Below are 16,224 nucleotides of genomic sequence, written 5' to 3'. Positions count from 1 at the left end.
TGTTATTACAACTTCTTTGCAGGCCTATCTGGAAATTCAGTCCAGACACTCCAAATGCTCCCAGGCAGGGAAGTCAAGCACATGGTGCAGTCCTTCATCCTCAGTTCTAAACACTGAACTTTGTAAATCCAACACTGTATTTTTATTTTTTTTAATTGCTTCTTAGGAAAAAAACCCAACATTCATCAGACCTTGGCTTCTCCCTGAACCATCCCTTAAGGAAACAGAAATCTGCATTTTACAAAGTTACAGAAAAAAAAAAAAAAAGCCTGCAGGCAGCTCAGCATGGCTGAGCTCACACTCAGAACCAACCCACTTCTGGATGGAGAGCTTGCTCTGTGGAACAATTTTTAACAGCAATGCTGTGCAGGAGGGACAGTTCCAGCAGACAATGTAATAAATGATGTATAAACCAGCCCACGCTCCCCAGCCAGCCTGGGGGGAGGGCAGGGATGGGGCAGGGGAGACAGCAAGTTGTCCTCTGGCTTTACCTGCTCCAAGAACAAAATAGCCTCATGATATTATTTTATCCTCATTTTTCCCCTTGTTCAACAAAGGTGACCAAAATCTCACACCCTGTTCCAAATAAAATGACCTCACTGGCCCCTTATCTAATTACAAAATACTTTCCTCTGCCACTCCATTCCAGCCTCGCAGGGACTTTCCTCGCTGCTGTCAGCCTCAAGTTTTCCAGAGTCTTGGGTGGGGGAGCAGGAAAGCAGCTTCTTTCCCTTTTCCCCTCATCAGAATTAAGCTGGAGGCTTTTGATGCCCATGGCTTTGGCAAAACAACAGCCTGGAGGTTGTTGTGCTGCTGGTCCAGGTGCAGCTGAGGGAGCAGATGGAAGTTTGGGTGAAGCCTGAGCCCCGTTAGGGGATGAAGTCAGGGGTTGAGGAGGGATCCTGCTCTTCCTCTCCCTCTTCCCAGCCGGTTACAAGGCTGCCACACCCTTCTTTTAGATTCCTAATTTCATTCCTCCTGGTTGTCATCATGTCTGCAGTGCAGGGAGGCTGAGCAGCTCCGGGGGGGAGGCGGATGACACCCGGTGGGTGGCAGGAGCAGGTGAAGGCAAAATATAAAACCAGCACATCCTTTAAACTTCCCTGAAAAGCCTGAGCTCACCAAACCCACATTTCAGGCTGTCAGGGCTTGATTTTCCTTCTCCCACTGTTAAAGGAAAGAACAAAAGCCTTCAAACCCTTTTGTCCTCCTTGTGCTCCGAAAGCAGGCGAGTCACTCCCTGTGAGCCCAGGGCAGCTGGAGGTGGGTGGCTCAGCCTGGCCCCCACAGCCAGCAGTTCTCCACACCTTGATCCAGCACCAAAGGATAAAGAATGAATCACCAAAGGACGAGGCAGGTGCAGGGCCACCCCATCCCTGCCCTTTCCAGCAGCTCCGTGGGGTCTGCAGGACAGAGGTGAGCCCCAAGGGAAGGTGGCACCAGCTCTTCTTGCACCAGGACAGATATTTGGAATGGTGAGAGCCAGGAGTCCATCTGTGCCCTGAGAAGGGGCAGAGGAACAGCAACAGCACCAAGTTGGGGAGAGGAGGGACGTGGCCAGGGCAAAGGCACGGCTGCCACGCTCTGCTGCGCTCCCTGGAACGCGGCTGCTGCTCCCCCGGCTGCTGCGCTGGCCGGGGTCCATTCCCAGGCTTCCAAACCATCCACCCTGCGAGGGCTGGAACAGGAGGCTGAGGTCTGGCTCACAGCACTGCAGGACAGGAAAGGATCCAGGGAAATTCTGCCACGGATGCCATGCTCTGCTCCCGTTCTGAGCGTGAGGAATCGCCGTTCATCCGACACGAACCTCCGCAGCTTCCCCGGAGAGCAGAGCGCTGACCCGCGGCACTGGGAGAGGCCAGGGCTGCAGCAGAGCAGGAACGGACTGCAAGGAGTCTTCTACAAGGAATAAATCCCATACAGAGAAGGTAGCAAAGTTTCCAGCACATCACAGAGCCAAGGCAACTCCACACTCATCCTGCTGGACCCACATTCCGTCCTCGAGCATCCAGGGAACAGGGCAGGTGCCCAGACAACAGCCAAGGAGCAGGGGGAGCAGAAAGTGCACCTAGCACCAGAATTCCCAATGAAAGGAGCCTCTGCTGCACGCAGGGCTGGCAGGAAGGAAAGGAAAAGCTGGAATCTGTGATTGTTACAGCAGGGAGTTCTCCAAGTACTAGAGATCTGGGGGGGTTTTGTTCCTTTGTTAGTAGGAGGAGAGGTTTCCTAGAGAAAGCACATTGCACGTCTGAACTACAGCACAGCACCAAGTTTCTGCCACGTGTTTTACAGCATTTTTATTGTGGGGCAAAAGTCTTACAAGAGAAAGTCTGGTAAGGCAGATCTAGAATGCACATTTTATTTATGTAAAAAAAAAAAAAAAAACCAAAAAAACCAAAAAACCCAACCAGACAACATGGGTAAGGTAGACAAGAACTTTTTTTATATTTTGACTATACAATAATATTCCTCTCTTTCTTTTTTTAATCCACTGCCACGCTACTATAATGGATCTGTTCTATAGTCTAAGCTTCAGGTTGTCCAGTTAAGTTGTCTGCAGCTTCTTTAAACAAGTTGACCTTTACCTATTTAGAGTTTCTTCTCAGAAACATTCATATATTATACAGGATATACAGATTTTGAAACATGACACTTAAAAACACACACACCTATAGCCGCAACACTGGGATAGCTGCATTGTAGGGGTTACCTTGTTCAGCCAGCTGTAGACTCTGTATGTACAATTAGTTTTTATAGTGTTATTTACAGAGATGGACTAAAAGCTCTCTTTTAATCTAAAAGGTAAAGGCTCTTGTGTTTGAGTATGTGCAGTTTCATAGCCCTGTGGGGGGAAAAAAAAAAAATCACGACAATTATATACACTGTAAACAGCACAAGGCATGAGAATCTCCTCCTCCTCCTCCTCTCCCAAACAATCTTGCAGGAAAGTGTTTGTGCACTAATATTCCTCTTCCACCTCTGCTCCCGCTCCTCGGGTTTTCTTATGGATGGCGCGGTTAAAGCTGTGGCAGGCGGGGACCCAGTGATTGTCATGGAGACCCAGCTTACAGCCCGGGATGCCCTTCTGGGAGCGGTGGCAGCACATCCAGTAGCCAGGCCCGTAGGGCAGAGCCTGGCAGTAGGGCTTGGGGTGCCACCGGCACAGGGACACGTCCCCCTTCACGTATTTCTTCTTGCACTGCTTGCAAGGGTCTTCCCGGTAGCGAGGGTCGCGCACCCAGCGCGAGTCGGCCGGCCTGATGTTGTAATACTCAATGATGAACTTGAAGTAGTAGCAAGTGCATTTTAGGGCAACCAGGCTCCTGGTGGGAAGCAACCCGAAGATCTTCACGATGATGTGGTGAGGCAAGAAGGCCATGTACTGCTGAGGCTCCAAAAGCTGCTGGATTTTAAACCTGGTCTCCAGAAAGTCATGTGAAACCTGCCGCTTTAGGCAGGAAGGATCAAGTACTTGCAAAGCCCCTTCTGTGGGAGGGACAGAAGGGGCCGATGGCTCTGTAGGGACACTGCTTCTGACACACGATCTACCAGATGCCAGAGCATCTTCATCCTCGTTTTGGGCCACTTCCCCCGGCTTCTCCTGGGGACCCTCCCGCCGTGGCTGCAGCTCGTGAGCAGCAGGCTGCTCACGCTGGAGGAAAAACAGCCTCCCTGGGAGTGAATCCTCACCAGAACTGGAGAGCTTCTCCTTCCTGCACCCTTCCTCTGTCTTGGTGACTGATATACTGATGCACAAGGGCTCCTTCCTAGCAGGATGCTTTGGGAAAATTACAGGCTCTTTCGACGTACAATCAACAGTCGCGTTCTTGCTCTGCAAGGGATCCGGTGGCAGCCTGGCAGCAGGGGGACACAGGGACAGCAGAGCCCTGGGGGGCTCCATCCGTGTTTCAGCGTCATTCCTGCCAGCTGTCATGGCCAACACCGCGTGGGCAAGTCCCGAACTCACATTCCCCACCCGGCTATCCAGCCCCGAAGGAAACGGCTGCTGGGCAGAGGCGCCGCCATCCCACAGCTCGGTGTCACCCAGAGGGCCACAGCGACCTCCATACCCAGCCTCGGCCACCCCTGCCTCCCCCAGGCCGTCCCCCTGAGCCGGGACCCCCTTCCCCACCTCTCCCTCGGGCTGGGTGCCGCTGGCCAGGAGCACCCTGCCCACGTTCCTGCGGAAGCTGTTGTTGCGGGAGAGGCTCCCGGCCTCGCGCTCGCTCTGCCGCCGCAGGCACTCGGACTCCAGCCTGGCCACCATGTCCAGCACGCGCACGGGCTCGCCCTGCGGCTCGCCGGGACCCCGCTCCGCCGGCGCCTCGCACGCCGCGGCCGAGGAGAAGGGCTCGGGGCCGGGCAGGGCCTTGGGCTGGGCGCCCGGCCTGGTGGCAGGGGCGGCCGTGCAGGTCTTGGCACAGTCCACCAGCAGGGCGCTGGCCCGCTGCTCCAGGAAAGCCACCATCTCGATGACCGACAGCGAGCGGCCCGGGAAGGCGCCGTCCCCGCCGTCGCTCCCGAAGTGCACCGAGCAGTGCTCGATGCCGCAGGCGAAAGGCTCCGGCTGGGAGCACCTGGAGTTGGCCTCCCTCATTCTTTCCAGTTGGATTTTGGCTTTTTTAAGATCCACCGATTTTTTCCTGCGTTTGGCCGTTCTCCCGTCGATGTCCCACGTGCTCTTGATTTTCATGGAGCCCGTGCGGGTGCTGCTGCTGCACTGCTGGGCTGCGAAGAAGGCGATTTTCTCCTTGGTGTTGCCAGGTTTCACCACAGCCCAGACATCCAGCGGCCCTTCCCCTTCTTCTCCCTGGTGGATCGTGGCAGACAGGGCGTTCTTCTTCTCCCTTGCACTCGGACCGTCCGCCGGGCCTTTCCCGTTCATATTGCACATAGTATTTGGATAAATAATCCCCAGAAGCTTTTGAGATGGAGTCACGAGAGAGGGTTTTGGGAAAACGCTCAGTTTGGTGCAGTTGGTGTATTTTTCTCCTTGTGCTGGTCCCTGGTGGCCTCGCAGGGAATCCTGGCTTATTTCTGGGGATCGCTCTTTCTTCTGTAACTTGAGATATGGCTTTAAGTGCATACCAGAAACCCTGGAAAAACAGAGAGGGAAGAAGTTATAGTTGCAAAATATGCCTGTCTGGAATTAGAGAAGGTGGTCCAGAGCAGGCACCAGCCCACACCTCAAGAGGAACCACATGAGAAAGGAAAAGAGCCACCAAGGCTGCAATATCCACCCTTGAAGAACTTCCTGCAGCAGGAGAGAACTTCCCGTTAGAGAAATCTGTTTCCAGGCACTTGCAAGGAGAAATCCTACAGTTTAAGTTGTATCAGTTGTGAAAACATAGCTAGTGGCTCATTCTTGAGCTAGAGCCATCCTTCTGCCTGTTCATTCCTTGATCCAGTTGCAAGGCACACGTGGGTCACAGGCTTTATCTGGACATCACCTACCACACACACTCTTTTCAGTAGATAAAATGTGGTTAAAGCTCAAAAGGAAAATTAGCAAGAGTAATTATATTAATCAGAGATCCCAGGGGATATCTAATCTCCTCCTATCACCCAAAACACACAGTGGTTTGGGCTGGAAGGGACCTTAAAGCTCATTTTGTTCCGCTTCCTTCCACGGGCAGGACATCTTCCACTGTCTCAGGTTGCTCCAAGTCCCATCCAACCCATCCTTAGACACTTCCAGGGATGAAGCAGCCGCAGCTTCTCTGGGCAATGAAACCTTTCCTTTAGCATACTGGCAAAGGCAAATTTGGTGACTTTCCCATAAGGGTCCTTATGCACCCATCAATGCCCCTCCCAAAGTGACAGCAGTGTGACATCCAGCTGAGGACACCCACTCTCAAGGAGGGGATTTTACACTCAGGAATTCCTGAGCTGTGAAGGACCCCTTGGATGCTGCTGACACTGCATCCTCTGTCCTGTCACACCTCCACAGTCCCCTTCCCTTCAAAGCTCAGGAATGCAACCACCAGGAGACTCCAGGCTCTTCTCCCAGGAGCATCTCACAAGCACATTACAGAACTAACTACAGGTTGTGTTTCCATGGTAATCTTTGAGTTGTTGCACTCAAAGGCCTCCTCTTCAGGGATGATCCGTGCTCAGGAGTGGAGAGCAGCAGGTTCAATGCCATGTTCATCATGAGCTGACACAGACACATTCAGGCACTGAGCATGTTCCCCTTGAGAGCCAACACCAAGAGAGTTAAGTGTGGCAACTTTGTAGGTTTACTCGCCTAAAACCAGCTTTTAACTAAAAACCTCAATTTGTTGGTCTATAAAGTCCAACAAATTTATAAGTCATGTTGTCCCAAGCAGAGGAAGCCTCCAGGACTAGAAGCAGCTGTGCTGCTTTCTCTGGTTCCTCCTTCTGGCTCTAGTGACAAGAGGGGAGGACAGGCACAGATTTTGGGGAGGTACATCAGGAGGAAGGGCTTAGTTCACCTTTCTACATCTCTTTGGTCCAAGCAGGGCTTTGAAGGCCAGGAAGCAGCTGCTGGAAAGGCAGATGTCATGTTCCTTCCCTCTGGATTTTTAGGGAGATCATAATTTCTTGCAACCAGATAATGCCAAAACCACCTGCATCTCACCTAGAGACTGTGGGGTAAGAGATCCCAGTGCTGCAGACACACCTACCCAGCCCCTGGGTTAATTCTCTTCCTGTGCCTCCTGCCTGCCAATTCCAGCAGCTGGAATTGGGTCACCTCCCAGTTTAGTCTCCTCTGCAAAATGCAACTGAGCTACTTTGTTTGCCTCCTCCGTCGGATGCTAAAAACTAAAATGATCTCATAAAAATAGAACTTCAGGGCGTTGAAATAGATGCATGGAGAGAAAAATGGGAAATCGAGGCTGCTGGAGTTTGCTTTGGCCTCATTTTTCACAGGGGCTGCCTCACTCTGGTTCTACTTCACAGTGAAGCAAGGTCAGGCCACTGAGGTGACCTGGCCAAAGCCCAGCCCAGAAGAGCAGCAGGTGAAGCACTGCAGCAAACTGCTGCAGAGAACAGTGCCTGCAGCCTTCCCCTCCCTTCCCTTCCAGAAGGACATTTCCCAGACTTGGGAGAGAAAAACTCTGGTGGCTGCTCGCCACCGTACCCTGGGGAGAAGAGGTGAATACAATTAAAACACGACTTTGCATGCTGCAATCTCCTGAGCCAGGAGCAGGAGATCAAATTTCATTCATGAGTTTTGTGCCAAGGTGTTTGAAAGATGAGCTGAGCTTGTTTTTAAAAGGCTTTCTTCAAGCAGTTTTCAGGAATCCAGCAGGACAATCAGCTCAACACCCTTCATTAAGAGAAGCTGCACATGGAGGTGAGAGCAGGAATTATGTGAACAAAACCAGAACCAAACTGGTTACCCCAACAGGCTCAGGGGACATGTTCAGCCAGCAGAGTTGGTTCAGCTGCTCCCAGCTATTTCTGGTCTATGGAGAAAGACAAAGGGTAAAGTTCTGCCTCACCTATTACAGATTTCTTGTTTAAGGTTATATTTCCTATGTTTCAGTTAGTCCCTGGCTAAGCCAACAATACCATTTAAGGTTGAAAAGTTATAATTTACATAACAAAATTATGCCTTAGTCAGAAGTTTTACTGCCAGAATAATTGCCTCATTTGAATTCAGCATTCAGTTCATTGCACATGTTTTAATGGATCTGGATTTAAAGAAAACCTTCATCTAATAACTTCAGACAGCTATAAAGAGCTCTGCAAACTCCACAGCACCAGCTGCCACCTGCCTCACAGTTTTCCAGCAGCAGGGAAGAGAACCTTCATTTTAAAAGCCATCTTAGCAATGGACCTTACCTGAAAGTGTCACTTGGAAAAAACGAGCCCCCACCTCACACGCCCTTTGCTGTGGACATTGAGAATGAGCTTTTAGGCAATCACAGCTTCTTCCCTGCACATCAGCAGCACATTTCATCTCTAGCTCCTACAATTAGAACAAGGCTTCCCAGCAGAAATTGCTTTGAAGATGAACCAGAGCCCAGTCCCCACCCACAGACTCCCCTGTTTCTCAGGGCTGGCAAGCACAGAGCTGTGGCAGCTGCAGGTAAGCTTTTAAATATTTAAAACCACCAAAAATAGTTGTTAAAAGGTGAAGTCACATATTCCCTATGACACTTCATTCCAGAATAATTCTGTTTGTTTTCCTCCACCCTTTAAGTTATCAAGCTCTCTAATTTTATCTTTAGAGACGACAACTCTTCAGAAGTCCACGGGAGCAAACATAAAAGGTTTTCAATCCCAAATGTGCGGTTTTAAATTGCTGATAAGAGAGAATTCTGCCAGGAATGATCAGCACTGAAACAACGAGCAGTGCTGCCTTTATACTGTTATTCCATCCTTAAGCTGATGAAAAAGGGGCCAGTTTTGCTATTTCTAATCAGCCATGTCTGAAAAACAGGATACTTGCACTGCTGGAATGAGACTGCTGTTTTTGTAAGTCCTAACTACAGCTTGTTTCCACTGCAGTTTTATCAAGCTGGTAACTACACACTGTTGATACAGAAATATATTCCTTTATATGAGCTCAGACACTCACACACCCCTCCTCTCCCCACCCCAGGGAAGACCCATAACCCACTGGTGGACTCCCCATCCCTGAAAGTGTCCAAATCCAGGCTGGATGGGGCTTGGAGCAACCTGGTCTAGTGGGAAATGTCCCTGCCCATGGCAATGGTTTGGAATGAGATGGGCTTTAAGGTCTTTTCCAACCCAAATCATTCCATGATTCTACTTGCCAAGAATCCTCCAGCATCCTTTTGTGTTTATGTATGTTCTAAATCACAGCAGCCTAAAACAATAATATATTTGCTTTAGTGGAAACTCCAGAGTTGGAGGCAAAACTGTTAGAAAAGACTCAGTTTTCACAACTCCTTTGTTAGGTCCACAGAGAGCCTCAATTCCCCTTGCAGCTCCCAGCTCAGGGACGCTGATGATGCCCTGTGAAGCCAAAAGATTTCCTCTGGCCAGCAAGAAGAACAAGGAACAAAAAAGCCTGATCTTCACAAACAGCAATGTTCACACTGCAAGTTTTCTGGGCAAAGCACCGGAAGGTTTTATTAAGGGGAAAATTTCCATCAAAACCCCCAAGTTTCCTATGGATTTCTCCTTGTAAACACCAACTCCAGTCGACACAAGCTCCTCACGTTGCTGACTGCACACCCAGTGCCAACTACAACTCTGAAAAACCCCTCAGGACATACTAACACAAGGCAGAAGCCAAAAAAAAAGAAAAAAACAAAAGGAAAAAAATCAACAACAATAAAAACCCCACACCTCTGGCAAAGCATTCCTCTTCCCTGGCATCCCAGCTCTCTGTCCATAGAGTTTTCCTCCTCTGTAAAGGACACTGACAATTAGCAAGGACTGAGCACTGAGTGGGAGTTAACCACAGCCAACCACTTGTTATTTCTGGAAGGGCTTGGTGGGTCCTTTGGGCTCCATCTCCAGTACCATTTCCATCCCCTTTGCACTGCCAGGGCAAGGCAAAGCAGACAGAGATCTGCTTCAAAAGCATTCCAGGGATTCTGCTGGGGAAAGTCCCGGGATGGAAGGCACTCTGCACTCATGGAGTTTGTTCTGGAGCATGGCAAGGCTCCAAGCTCACAGAAAGGAGGGCTGGGAAGCTCCAGAGCAGGGGTGGGTTTGACTCTGGCAGCTGTGGAAGCATCTGATTTCCTGAAAACCCACTCCCCTTGGAGCAGCAACTGCTCCTGATCCACCTCCCAACACCTCCAAAGTGCTTCTTGCAGCAAAGGGAGAGCCAGCAAGGATTAGAGAGGGATTTGAAGGCAAACAGAAGGCATGTGGCTGCTGAAGGAGAGCTCTCTGCTCCAGTGGCCAGCCTGGGGCAAGTGGAAGAATGCCAAAACCGTGGGGTAGAGCTGGCCCAGCAGAGCTGAGGAGCTAAATGCACTGTGTAAGAACCAAATTCCTAATGCTGGCTCCCTCCCCAGCTTGTTCACCTGCATCAGGTGCTCAGATAACCTGACTCTGGGAAGACAACACCCAAACACAGCTGCACCCAGCACAGCCAGAAAATCCATCCCACAAAGCCCAGCATCTGCAGCACAGAGGTTCTGGGTGACAGAATGCACCCCCAAGCCCAACACAGACCACTCCACTTTGAGGGCTCCCACCCATCAATGTTTTGAACATGTTTTACACTAAACACACACCCACACCCTTCAGTAAAGCACAGTTGCCTTGGCTACTTCCTAAATTCTGTACAGGAAGAAGTGCCACAGCTTTGCCAGGCTTTTGTATAAAAGCACTCACCATGAAGGAAGAGATGTAGCAGCAATTCTGTGCTGAGCCTCAGGAAGCTCAAAGCCCTGCTTCCCAACCACACCAGACATGACACAGAGATGACAAAGCAGAAGGGAACAAAATTAACTGAAAAATTTGGAATTCAAGGTTATCAGCCTCTCCAGAAATGTGTAGCTCAGAGATGATGGGATGGCTGTGGTGGGACAGGATGAGGGGAAATCACAGAGGGACAGCAAGACAAAAAATGGTGCTTTTATAGAGCTTCTGCTGAAAGCTGCCCAGAGCAGCACAGGTAAGTACCAAGTGTCCTTCTGGAAGTGTTTTACCTTTATTAATTTGTTTCCTGATTTATAAAGAGGACCTTTCTTCATATCACAGTGTCTGCTGAAAGCTGCCCAGAGCAGCACAGGTAAGTACCAAGTGTCCTTCTGGAAGTGTTTTACCTTTATTCATTTGTTTCCTGATTTATAAAGTGCAAGAAGACCTTTCTTCATACCACAGTGCAACAAATTTCTTGTGTTAACGAACCACCACAGAGTGATGCTATTTATAGCCTTCATTTTGGTGCATATCTAATGAGAACACATCAGAGGTTGCAGAAATTAACCTTGGACCACACGATCAGTAACAGACTCAGCATTCAAAATAAAAACAAGCAAAAGTAGAGCTGAAGGCAAGTTATCAGGCTGCCCTTTTGAAACTCGAGACTGAAAGAAAGTGGTTCATGAATTCAGCTGTGCTGGGGAGGATCCCACTGCACACTGCATTCTCCAGGAGTCAGAAGGTGTTTGCATTATTAAGACCACATCCCAAACAAAAGATTCAAAGCAACTCCAACTGGATGTGATCCTTCTTTATGAAGGATACCAGAAGCAGACACAAGTTTCAGGTCACATCACTTGGAAACTTCTGTCTAGAGACCAAAAAGTCCAGGAATAAACATGAGAACTGGAGCAGTGTTAAGTCACTGCAGAGATATTTAACAACAAAGAAATGGTGAAAGGGTTTTTTTCAGTTTGTGATAGAAAAGAGAAACAGGGCTGCAAGCAAGGGCAGGGCAGAGATCAAGAGTACAACACAAAATACCAAATTTGACTTTGCACCAATTTTAAAGAGGGGAGGTAAGGGTGATGAGGAGGGCAAAAGCCCAGGCGTTAATCTGAACAAGAGCATTGGCAGGGGGAGGATTAGAGAGCTTCATAAAAATTGTGAGGATTGGCTCATCCCAGTTTTAGAATCCAAACCAGATAGGCTCATGCACTGCAGGCCAAGAAACAGGATTTATAAACCTCTTGAAAGGCAACAATAGGAGATAATAAACATGTGGCACATTGGAGGGGGCACTGCAGGGGAGAAAGAGAAGGAGAATGATCACAGCCTCTCCAGGGCTCGTATTCTGACTCCAATATAAAGGTGCTTTGCAAGCAAAGAGGATTAATGTGACACAGAGAAAAAGGGGGAAGAGGGAATAGTTCAATATGCCAGACTAACCTCAAGGTTCTCAAAAAAAGCCATCTTTTTAGAGCAATCTACTATATCTTCCTCACATGGACTTCAGAGAGCACAAAGAGATTTACTGGTTAAGACAGATTGGCAGAGGAATGGGAAAACAGACAAAGGAGCTGGCTTAGCAGCAGACAGCCCCAGGTGATGCTGAATAAGAAAATACCAGCCTGGAAACCGAAGACATGCCTCAAGAATCAGCCCTGGGAACATCTGACTTTGTTAGGAATGACCTCAGCACTAACTCTGCACCCACAGAAACAGAGGCAGCTCCAAAACAGCAGAGGCACAAAGCTCCAAGTAACAGAAACTGAGGAGGGTTTTGAAACGCAGGCAGTGATGCATCAGCAAGAGGAACACCAACAAATTTTGGAAGTAACTGAGGTGAACTGGCTACCACAGAGACATCCATGAAATAAGAAGTGGAGGTGATGCTGTAAGAAGCCCTGCAGCCAGAGCAGCTCCAGAGCACAGCACACACTTTTAGCCAGGGCTGAGAATATTCTGTGAGGGGCATCACACTGAGAACAGCAGCAATTGCTGCTCAGGAAGCTACTAGAGAACACTTGGGTCACTTAGCAAAACCACAGGTGAGGGTACAACCCCTTCTTACAGAATGCAGAAGAAGAGGTAAACCACTGAAAATAAGCAGCAGTCCTGAGGCAGAAGGCAAATAAAGGAAGATAAACTCAAATGAGTCTATAAACTGTCATGAATGTTCAGCCTGGGAATGAAAAGAAGGTTCCTAATTGCACAGCAAGATCTGTCATCTTCAGTAATGGCTTGATCTACAGGAGGAAAGAAGAAAAGATGCAAGATGTAAATGTTTTTAGGCTGGACTAAGTTCACAAAAGGGATTATGAGAGCCTGCTTGGGAAAGCAAGGAGCTGTGTGACCCAGGAAGTCTTTTCCAGCACTAAATTACCATGAGACTAACATAGCAAGTATATGCTGTCTACATAACCACAAAGAACAAAGGTTAAAAGTTTGCTTTAAACCCACACAGCCTTTGGAAACCAAAAAGCTGGCACTCTTCCTCCAGACTGAGGAAGTTTAAGAGCCTTGGTTTCAGAAAAAGGATTTTTAAAAAAATACACATTTTGAAGTAGCTTGAACTCCAACAAACTGGCATGTCCTCGCATTTGCATGAGGACAAGTTGTTCTGCATGGTGTTCCTATAAGGAGACACAGTGAGAGGCGTTCACTTAATTGTCACATAAGCACAAGTGTTTGAAATCAATCGTGCATTTCTCCTTAATAAGAGACACAGGAGAGTGAGCAATGCAAAATCTGAGCTTAAACTAATCTAATTACTTAGTCCATAGTAAGACAAACCACAACAATGACTGCCAGCATTTCCACTCTCTTTAAGCTGCCTGCATGTTTTAAAGCCTACTCCGATGAGCCTTTCGCCAATTAAGTTTTACTTCAAAGTCATGTTTCCCAAACCAATTTACAGCTGTTGCTAGAAAACCCAAGGATTTCTGCAAGTACACTACCAGCTGCAGTGACTCTGCAGTTGTCATTATCAAATAAAAACGTCAAAGAACATTTCTGCCCTTAAGCCATTACAACGTTTTGCTTAAACACCACCCGAAAGTCAGAATTTCGATCAAACATTTGAGTGACAGCACAAGACAACAGGAGAGAACAAGGAGAAGGCTAAAATCAGTGCAGAACCCTCAGCTGCAGGCAGAGCAGGCAGCGTGTCCGTACCGTTTGACTTGATGGAAGGTGGAGGATGTGGAATTGAGCGGTTCCCTGTGGAGGCCAGCTCTGCAGGAACTCTTCATGGTAACGACCTCTCCGGCTAAGGCACGTCGTCGTCACAGCCAGTCCATCCTGGGCTACACCCCAGGCTCCCCCATCAGCTCTGCCTGCCCCACACTCAGCTTCACCGTGTCTCTGCCACCTAAAAACTGAACAACAGAGAGCTACATGAGCAGATCACAAGAGCAGATGATCGGGACATGGACTTTCCCATGAGAGAGAATAGATATAAATATAAATATATACAAACACAAACATGCTACACATGCATAGATATAAAAGATACATATTCAGATATAAAAGAACTTAACATCATCATGCCAGTGTTGCACCTGGAGTTCCTGAACACCACCAAACACAAATGAACACGCCCCACCACAGCCTGTCTACACACACAGAGTTTTTTCACCTTATATCCACTGCAGCTCTACCTTGGCACCTCCCACGGAACACGCTGTCTTCCCAGCTCCATGTAAACAGGACGCACAAGATCTCTCTGCTTGTTAGCACCACATCAGCCTTTTGGAGGGAAGTAGCTGCTAGCAGTGAGATTTGAGGCTGCCAGGAGTTACGTTAGCGCTCTAATCAAAATAACGTGGTGGATTTTATAAAAGGACAGAAAACATGTCACCACGCAGCCTCCAAGCCTTGTGAAAACTGCCCTGTCTTTGCATCACATGCAGATAAGACAGATTACACCAGAACAAAGCTGTTCTGCAGTATCTCTTGTTCTCTCTGGGCTGCTGCCTTCTCCACCTTGTCCTTGGAGCAGACACCCTTACCGGCACTTTAACGCACTTTGATAGAGAAAGAACAACAACCTTCAAGCTGGAACATTAAAGGGAAGAGTGACACAGCAAAAGAGCCCTGGAAAACCTCAAACACTCCAGCCTGAGCTGCCAGCAGATTGTTTTAGAGACCGTTTGCTTCCTCTCTAGAGGGCTGTGCACAATGATGCCGTAATAAAGGAATGCCGTTTGAGGATGCTAACTATGGAGCTGTGTCCCCAGGGGAGCTGTGATTTAGTGCAGCAGGTTGTTCTCTCCTTTTCAGCAGCTCTGCCCAGTGTTCCTACTGCTGTCCTACCCCTGCTTTTGCAGAGACTGAGCCCGCTCACATCACCCCCTTCCCAATGCCTCCCACACAGAAGAGCCCACACTGTGCCCAGCCCAGCACTGCTTCACCAGTGTGGGTCACAAACAACGCTCCCACTAAACACTCCTGGCCTGGAAAACCTGCTCTTGGTAGCCACACTTGCCAGGGAAATGATGAAGGATGAACCTTCCAGGCAGGAAAAACAGAAGCTGGTTTAGATCCACCTGACTTGATGTCTCCTACAGCAATTCCACAGTTCATCTAACGATGGCGAATAAGAGGTTAAGCGTTTGCCTATATTTGAGTAGCAGGAGCCTAAAATAATATATAAAATATTATATAAACACATTCCAGTCTTCATGAAGAAATCTCTGCTGAGCTCTACACAAGGCTAAGAAACGTGTGGGGTGGAGGAGACGGAGGCAGGGCAGTGGCAGAGCAGGAGGAGGAGAGCATGTCCTCTGCTCCAGGGATTCAGGCAGACCAGGAATTAGGCTGCCACGATCAGCAACAGCAGAAATTGAAGCTTTGTAGTTAAACACCATTTTCATCAGACTACCCAGAGTCTCTAACAAGGACCTACCTCTATGAGTGAAACCTAGGCACAAAACCAGGTGTTTCTGATGTTCTCATGCTGTAAAGATATATATTCACAAACAATAATTCACAGAGAAGAAAAAGCATATGCCCGGTGCTTTAGGAAAATCAAACACAAAATCATTACTTTCCCATGAGCCATCACTAAAAGGCACTGAAATCCTGACTTTTCTCCAAGCTTTTGTCTGGCTCTCCTTCTGGCTTTACTAACACTAGCATTTCAAACTCAGCAGGAACTGTATCACAGAAGCATGATTATATCCACACCCAAATAAACGCAACCACATCATTTCAAGAATGCCACTCACTTTTCCAACAGCTTACACCCTCGCCATGGATCCCTGGTTAAGAATACCACATGTTTTGTCCTAGTCCCACTCCTTTGGAGATCAATTGAGAAGTAAAAGATAAAAAGCCATACAAAGAATTGAAACTCAAAGATATCTTGTTTGCAGTAAAGAGCTCGAGAAGCAAAACCATCAAGAGAAGTGGTTCAGGTCAGGAGCAGCCAGAACCCTGATCCAAGCACAGGCATTGTCTGGTGGGATTTCGTGAGTTTAGGAAGGGACCAGCAACTACCAGAGGGAAGCAGAAGCTGACAAAATAGACACAGCCAAGTTCAGATGGGCACTGCAGCACAGACCCAACCACAGCTCCATACAAAGCATGCTTTTTCCCCCCCTCTGTAGCTGCTGGGCTATAGAAAAGAGTTGAAATAGACTATTAATGCCAGGCAAGCTCCTGACAAATTCCTACTGTGTGAGGAGTAAAAAGCTGTGCTTGTGAATTAAAAAAAAAGGAAAAGAGAGGGAAAAAAAACCCAACCCAGCATTTAAGCTAGCAGATATACTTACTGCCTTTTAACTACCACTGTTTCTGTACCAAGGCTGATCCTTAGCAGAAGGAGCTGCAGCCGATTTAAGTTTTGCACAGAGTCAGGTACAGCCCAAAAAACTGAAATACAGATGCACAGAGAAA

The 16,224-nt window shown here is 48.3% G+C and overlaps 1 protein-coding gene across 5 annotated transcripts in view; it reads right to left on the bottom strand.

The window, feature by feature from the left end:
* Positions 1-119: 119 nt before the first annotated feature.
* The window catches only part of FBXO34 (F-box protein 34), a 41,643-nt gene continuing 25,538 nt past the window's right edge, over positions 120-16,224 (bottom strand). For 2 of the 5 annotated variants that reach the window (XM_041476454.1, XM_041476444.1), the window contains 2 exons: positions 13,501-13,703; positions 120-5,096 (listed from right to left, as the gene is read on the bottom strand). In XM_041476454.1, coding sequence (XP_041332388.1) covers positions 2,960-5,096; positions 13,501-13,577 — 2,214 coding nt within the window. In that variant the 5' untranslated portion in view covers positions 13,578-13,703 and the 3' untranslated portion in view covers positions 120-2,959. Of the gene's footprint in view, positions 5,097-13,500; positions 13,704-13,865; positions 15,201-16,100; positions 16,201-16,224 lie in introns of those variants that run through there. The other 3 variants (XM_041476438.1, XM_041476458.1, XM_041476462.1) reach the window with 3 other exon arrangements.

The sequence above is a fragment of the Pyrgilauda ruficollis genome, unplaced genomic scaffold (assembly GCF_017590135.1).
Source record: "Pyrgilauda ruficollis isolate IOZ18807 unplaced genomic scaffold, ASM1759013v1 scaffold110, whole genome shotgun sequence".
Lineage (NCBI taxonomy): Eukaryota > Metazoa > Chordata > Aves > Passeriformes > Passeridae > Pyrgilauda > Pyrgilauda ruficollis.
Note: the sequence above shows the minus strand (reverse complement) of the source record. Positions and strands in the feature narration are given on the sequence as shown.